This window comes from Gigantopelta aegis, chromosome 3, assembly GCF_016097555.1.
Source record: "Gigantopelta aegis isolate Gae_Host chromosome 3, Gae_host_genome, whole genome shotgun sequence".
Taxonomy (NCBI): Eukaryota; Metazoa; Mollusca; class Gastropoda; order Neomphalida; family Peltospiridae; genus Gigantopelta; species Gigantopelta aegis.
In genome coordinates this window covers 20,958,351-20,966,523 of record NC_054701.1, presented here as the reverse complement: position 1 = coordinate 20,966,523, position 8,173 = coordinate 20,958,351, and the positions used below count along the sequence as shown (strand labels likewise).

Here is an 8,173-nt window from a genome sequence, read left to right as displayed (position 1 = left end):
AGATTTATCCAATGGCTTTTAGCAATGGCGTTTTGTGATTGCCTTTCCAGTTTTGCAATGCTCCAATTTTGTGATGTATTGTTCTGGGTTTGTGTGATTAGTGCAGTTTTATGATGTGTTGTTCCAGTTTCATACTATGTTGTTCCATTTGTGTGATGCCTTGTTCCAGTTTGTGATGTGTTGTTCCGGTATTCTAACGTGTTATAACAGTGTTAACGGCTATTCTCGTTTTCTGAGATTGCCAACTATTCTGCCCAACACTGTAATATTCAAAGGTAGTTTGACATATTCATTTCTCTGTCTCTAATATGTACATTGTCATTAAACAAACATACACAAATTGATGTATGGTTGTTTGTGACCAAACCCTTTCTACCCAGTAATAAGTTGTTCAGGTAATTTATGTCAGAATGTTCCCACTCACCTTCGTGCCCCTCCGTAGTTCGCTAATCACTTACTTTTCTGAGCTCTGTGTATAAATATTTTATCTTTCTCAAGACCATCGGCTAATATAGTAGACTGATCAGAAACTCCAAGACCCGTATGTGGATATGACGTAGAGCCTGGCGCCACTGATGGTGGGATTGATCCTGACAGGGGAGGCAACCCACTATCAGATGACAATCCAGATGTCTTGACGCCTGCAGATTCATTGTATTCTTCAACGAGAATACATTTTGGCTGAAATATACGATACATGCAGAAGAGAACAGTAGTTAACTTATATTAAAATTTAAAAAGAAAAACCCCAAACAAATTACTCGTTTCTGGTTATATTGGGTATAATTATTGAAAGTCAATATATAGAAATGATCTACAGAATTTTAGAACAAAAATTTCTAAAATGCTTTATTAAATAATTATCCGTTATATTTATGTTCATCACAAAATTCTTCAATATCACTTAGATACAGTTATTAATCTAGGTCAAATAAAGTGTATTAACACGCCATTAGGGATTAAAGAAAAACAGGGCCCTCTTCCATGAAAAGAATCGTAGGTAAAATTAATAATTGTAGTGACTTACGGTGAGTGTTACGTAAGCAATACAACCGTTCCACAGAACAACATTACGGTAGTCGTAAGTGCCCCTCTAATAATAAAAAAAATTCAATGTGAAGAAGTTAACTATTACATTAGTTACAGACTATTCAGAACATCAGGGGTATATTCGTTAGTATTAGACATCCACGCAGTAACTTCACCAGTTAATTTACGAGGCGATAATTGCCGTATAATGTTCTTGTTTTTTGTTTTTTGTTGTTTTTCTAAAGGTGCTAATCATTTCAAGACCTAATTTGTACTGTCAGAGGACTACTTGAGAATAATACAAGGTCAAGTATTTTTATTGTTTTGGTCAGCCGTTTTGAAAAACGTTTGCATATTAAAATACCGTTACATAGATCAAGAAAACACCCACCGTGCACGCCCACTTTAAGAAACGCAAACGGGTCGTATGGCCTAAACGAACGAGGCATGTAATTCGTGGGAAACAAAATAAACGACATGATGTCCCACCTTTGCCTGGTTGAACAATCCGCCACCACTATCAATAGCTGATCTGCCAGACACCTTTGTTGATCCGCCACCACCAATAGCTGATTCGCCAAACCCCTTTGTTGATCCGCCAGTCTCATTTGTTGATCCGCCAACACCAACAGCTGATCCCCCAGACCCCTTTGTTGATCTACCACCACCCCTGGTTGAGCCTTTAGCATCACTGGTTGATCTGCGATCGCCATTTGTCAAACCGAAAAGTCTTTCAGTTAAAAGACGACGTATAGCTGAGCGAACTCGCGCCTTGTCCTATATAAATATATGAAATACAATTTAACTGAAATCACTGGAATTGTCCCAGTGCCCCTCCCCCAATGGTACATCCCCATTCCACGGTTTGCACATATCGATACCCCCCAATATAAATTCCTTTCTACACCAGTGACTGAACTCATTTGTCCTACATAAATATATACTTATATTTCCGTGACATACATTATACTTTAATGTTATCCCATTGGTCCAGCCATAGCAGCGCGAGTTTCTTCATTTCTCGATGGACACAAAAATAACGTTGTAAGCTAACGTCATATTTGATGACGTCACTTTATATTGGTACTTTGTCTTATTGAGCGTCAAAATCAAATATGAACGTTTAGCGTTATTATTAGCAACTATGCTTCCAATTTAATTATAAGGATTGTCTGTTATTATCTAGTGCCATTCTCCCTTTAACTTATAACTCCTATATAAATAAAGTCATTATTTTTTATTTATTAGTCATTAAAATTTTACTGTATGTATCACACAACAACAACAACAACAACAACAAATATATATATATATATATATGTATGTATGTATGTATGTATGTACATATGTATATACATATGTATATATATATATATATATATGTATATATGTATATATATATGTATATATATATATATATATTAAAGACACCTCGGCACATTTTAAAACAAATAGTGTTTGTTTCCTACATGATTATTTCGACAAAGGCCTATTTGTGGTCCGGGAAAAGAGAAAGTAGAAACATTTTGTCACCAAATAGGCTACTACTACTACCTGTAAAAGAGCGAAGGATCTTTTAGATGCATTGTCCAGTAAAAAATATAGTACGTAACTACCGATGAAACAATCAAGGATCTTTTAAATGCATTGTCCCATAGACAGTATAGTACGAAACTACCGATAAAACAGCGAAGGATCTTTTAGATGCATTGTCCCATAGACAGTATAGTACGTAACTACCGATAAAACAGCAAAGGATCTTCTAGATGCATTGTCCTATAGACAGTATAGTACGTAACTACCGATGAAACAGCGAAGGATCTTTTAGATGCATCGTCCCAGAGATAGTATAGTACGAAACTACCGATAAAACAGCGAAGGATATTTTAGATGCATCGTCCCATAGACATTATAGTACGAAACTACCGACAAAACAGCGAAGGATCTTTTAGATGCATCGTCTCATAGACAGTATAGTACGAAACTACCGACAAAACAGCGAAAGATCTTTTAGATGCATTGTCCCATAGACAGTATAGTACGAAACTACCGATGAAACAGCGAAGGATCTTTTAGATGCATTGTCCCATAGAGAGCATATTACGTAACTACCGATAAAACAGCGAGGATCTTTTAGATGCATTGTCCCATAGACAGGATAGTGCGAAACTACCGATAAAACAGCGAAGGATCTTTTACATGCACCGTCCCATAGACAGTATAGTACGTAACTACCGATGAAACAGCCAAGGGTCTTTTAGATGCATTGTCCCATAGACAGTATAATGCGTACATCAGCCTTTGATGTACCAGGCATGGGGCAGGGGGTGGGGGACGAGACCAGAAGAAAAAATGAATCCATAGAGGTTGACTGATCTTGCAACCCTCAAGTGTTCAAAAACAAAGTTACAAGATGATACCCAACATATTATGTTGGCGACTTAGACATTAAAGATGAGCCGTCGAGCTATTAATACTACTGACACTGATACCTATTTATGGCGTAAACATAAAATATAGAGCAAGAAAAGAGCTGTAAATCATTATTTCCAAAAGAAATTTGATTGGAAAAAAACTAGTTTAAGATATGCTGAAAAACAGAATACTATTGTGCATTCGTATCCTTTAGATACCCTTAATTTATTTTATTGTGCTCGTTACCTATGTATTGAAGAAAAAACAACATAGATGGCATTTAATGGTCTTTATTGTAAAAACAGGGAGTGCTACCTAGCTTAGTCGGTAGAGTCCTTATCTGGCGTGTTTTGGTCATGGGGAAGTACACATAAACGAGTTCTTGCTGCTAATAAAATTAAAAAAAAAAAACATAGCGGTTTACTTCTATGACTATATGTCTTAATCGTTAAATGAAACAAAACTTGTTTTAACTGTAAAATTATTTCTTGTTTTATATATTAATATTATTTAACGAAATTTTACAGTATTTGTGTTTCTTTGGCAAAATAAAACCCCCAGAATAGTAGTGTTAACTACAATCTGCCATAAATGACTGTATAAATATGTTCCATGAATAATTATCTCTTTTATTTATAAAATATGGTAACTGTTATGGAAAGCAAAGCTAACAAGGTCCCTTTTCACTTGTTATTGTTATAATATACTTACATTTCATTACAAATATTGTAATAAATCATTTACTGGATAACATGGATAACATATTGTACTAAAAATGCCATCAAAAATCTTTTCTTTTTTATCACTCGACTAGACAGCTTTGCCGTGTCACACAGTTTGTGGTTGATTTATTTTATTCATACCCCGATGAACGCAAAGTAAATAACACACAATCCTTAAAATGAAACACAATTTAACTTTAATCAAATGTTCTATATAGAGGATAATAAACGAATTACCAGTTATTATAAAATGTATGTCCTGGGTGAAATAATTGTCATTTGTCACGCAATTTAATTACATAGTATATTTATACTTATCAAAACTGTTACACGAGAGACATAAATTTGATAATAACTGGTACTGAGTTTGTTATTCTGTTTATTACTCCAGCTATTTGTTTTTTGTTTTGTAAAAACGCTTTTATTTGCGATATACATACACGTATATATGCATATAGAAACGATTTATATCATTTAACACACTGTTTTGAGTATTGCTATAACTTAATATTGTAATTACGTTGACAGATAATTAAAAAAAAAAAAGTTCTATGAATTGTACACATCATATATATACACACAGTCAAACCTGTCCTAGCAGCCACCAGTACTCAGCGGTCACCTGCCTTAAGCGGCCACTTTTTCCCTTCCAAACCATTTTTAATGTAAATTCACCTGTAATAAGCAGTCACCTGTCTAATGCAGCCAGTAGCCACCTATGTCGGATCACAAATTGCTACAATACCTGTATTAAGTGGCCACAGTAAATGTTTACTATAATATAAAAGGGATATTTTAACAACAGTGATAAGGTGCAGTAAATAACGGATCTTCACACCTTCAGGAATACTAGTACCCATTCAGTCCCGACATCTCTATGGTGTATCAATTAAGAAAGTAGGCTAAGCTTGAGATTGGTAGATTCACTTATTAGCACTTATTAGCACAATGCAATGTATGAAGTAGGAATTAAATAATAACATGGAAAATGAAAACAAACTTACTGAGAACTGTTAAATTAATACATGACAATTACCTTATTTCTGAAGGATGTCGGAAGTTGTTTTATAGTCAACTGTGGAGCACACAACCATTAATTAGAAGTACAGATGACAAAAGCCCCCACAAAAACAACAACAACAACTGAACTAAACTCTGTATAGACTGTATATGTGGAACTTGCACTGGAACTTGTATCACATGCACAATCAAAAACTTTTACATTTAACTTTGCCAGTATAGCTCTGTTCTTGATGAAATGGTATCACTCTACACAATAGAATGGGTTAATATTACATCTGTTTATGGAAACCACAACAGGGTGGAAATAAAATCTAATTTCAATCTTCCAAAATATAAACGTCATGATCTTACTGAGAACAGATCTTGCTTAAATTGTATTTAAACTGTTTAAGAAAATGGTTCTAATTACAAACGTTGCAACAAAAGTTACCTTTTTGAGTTCTGTGCCATCCGTACTGCGTTCAGTAAATCTGGTCTTAGATTCAGCATCGCTGTCAGGAAACGTCTGTAACAAAGCAATTTGATAGAACAAGCAGGGACAGAATGATTTCTTTCAGGTGTGGGGGGGGGGGGGGGGGGGGGGGGGGGGGGTTGTGCACCTACAGTATTCGAAAGTATATGGTAATCTTTCAGAGAAATATTAAGCGGACCTAGATATCATGTGTACCCCACTCAAAAACCAAAACAATTTATACATTGTATTCGTCTGCTCAACTTTTTCGGGGCTCTTTGAATTTTAGGAGGGTGCATCAGAAAATTATTTTATCTGTAGGATGTTGTAGAAATATTGGTTATTATAACAAAAGAATACTATCATTAATATACAATAAACATTAACATAATAACAATAATAATAATAATAATAATAATAAATAATAATAATAATAAAGATAATATAATCAGTTTTACATGGTTTCCAAGAAAAATTCAACTTAAAGGAGACCGGACACCAAAAGACATGTAGTGTATAATGGATTAAGTTAGCGTCAAAAACCGCATTACTCTAACGCCCGGCTCGCTGCGAGGCACCGGTCAGCTGCGCGTCTTAGGTTTGGGGTAAAAACAGAAGTGGGCGGGATTATGCATAGATTTGAACGAAAGCGAGGCAATACGTCATCGATGAGAGTTACCAAGCAATATCGGTACACGTGTTGTGCCTTTTAGTCGTCTTCTTTTCTTTCTTTTTTTGTCTCCAGGTTTATCGGAAATTTAATTTACAAGATAATTAGTGTTATTATATACTGTCGACGTAATTATATGATGGTTGACTGCACAGTGTTTAACTGCAACAGTAACAGCAATGCATCACAAGAAATGGCCAACATCATGGTTTCGATTTCCAAAAAAACTAAAGTTGTTTTAAAATATGGACGCATTATTGTCGTCGAACGGCCTTTACACCAACTAAATACAGCAGGTTATGGTACATTTACAATGTGAAAATTAAAACAAGTATGTACTTAAGATATACATTAAATAAAGTTATTGCAATTTGTTCACATACGAATATTTAAACTTCACATTTATTTACCTATAATTACCAAATGAATTTTCACTGACAGCCCATAACGACTCCATACTAACGTCTCTTGATCTAGTTGGTTTGTTAACCTTATAACAAAACACCTTCAAAACGTGAATTATTACGTTAGTTAACAATGTTTATCGTCAGTTCAGTATATTGTCATTAAAATTAAAATGCTAACACTTTGGCAGGAACAACATATGTACTGTGGCCAGAAGGAATGATGGTTAATTAGTTTTAAAGCTAATGTTGATTATTAAAGCATAATAAAATTGTACTTTTCAATGCTTTCTGTATGTCATATTAAAAATACTCTACACCAAATAATTATTTTAATACCTACCCTGGGTTTCTGCCAGAGGGCGCGGAGAGTAAACTTACATGTATGTATTAAAAAATCTCATTTAAAAATTTATGTATATATATAGATAATGTTTAATATTTTCGATAGATTATAGTAACATAATTGCTGTTTAAAATGTATAAAAGTGCATGAAATAAAATGTTCAATAAAAAAAAACACATTTCAAACCTATAACCACCCAGTATACTCCTTTGAATATATTTAGTTTTTACAGGCCCGTAGGAATGACTTGTGGGGGGGTGGGGGGTGGGGGGGGGGGGGGGGGGGGGGGGGGGGGGGGGGGGGGGGCACTGACGGACCGGGCATAAACTCTTGCATCAGCATCAGCTTTTGGTTACAATGGCAAAAATTAATGTGTTAAAAAAAAGCTCACAAGTTTGGGGCCCCCCCCCCCCCCCCCCCAGTTCCTACGGGCCTGTTTTATTACGTACCCTCAAATTACAATTAATACAATTAATCACTTTTGGCATCTAGCAATTTAAAGCAAAATTAACAATAGTTACCACATGGAATAAGCATCATATATTATTTTGTTTTACCTGTAATATATTTTACCTGTAATATATTTTCATCAGGACGTCCTTCTTGCTCCATGAATGATTAAAGAAAATAACACTGGATATATTGTAATTATTTTTATTTTATTCCAATATATAACAAATGTGTTTTATGTCAGTATGTAGAGCAAATTACCTGAAACAGTTGGTTTGAAATCATGATTACAAAATCCTAAAGATAAAAGGAATTGGTTCCTAACTTCACCCTCTACATATTATTTACATTTGTATAGGCCTGTAGGAACGATATTTGAAGTGTGTGTGTGTGTGGGGGGGGGGGGGGGGTATACAGTCTCTGGTGAGGGATACAAACTAGATTTTTATCTTTATATCATCTTTATTTATGCAAAGTAGTGAAAATTTAAAACATACATTTTCATCCTAGAGTGTGTGATGGAGAACAAGCCCCTAGGCCCGCCCCTCCCCAGTTCCTACGGGCCTGTTGTATTTTATATTAATAAATGCACAGACCACATAATAATATTGTCGATAAGACATATTCGTTGTAAACTGATTGTCAGTATGTGGCAACAGTATA

General features: G+C 34.9%; 1 protein-coding gene across 1 annotated transcript in view; it reads right to left on the bottom strand.

The window, feature by feature from the left end:
- Nucleotides 1-7,795, bottom strand: part of LOC121368546 — a 22,532-nt gene extending 14,737 nt beyond the window's left edge. Inside the window, exons 1-4 of the mRNA XM_041493282.1 lie at nt 7,772-7,795; nt 5,620-5,694; nt 1,519-1,806; nt 459-681 (exon numbers count right to left, since the gene is read on the bottom strand). Of these exons, the coding sequence (XP_041349216.1) occupies nt 459-681; nt 1,519-1,806; nt 5,620-5,694; nt 7,772-7,795 (610 nt within the window). The remainder of the gene's footprint in view (nt 1-458; nt 682-1,518; nt 1,807-5,619; nt 5,695-7,771) is intronic.
- Nucleotides 7,796-8,173: the final 378 nt, after the last annotated feature.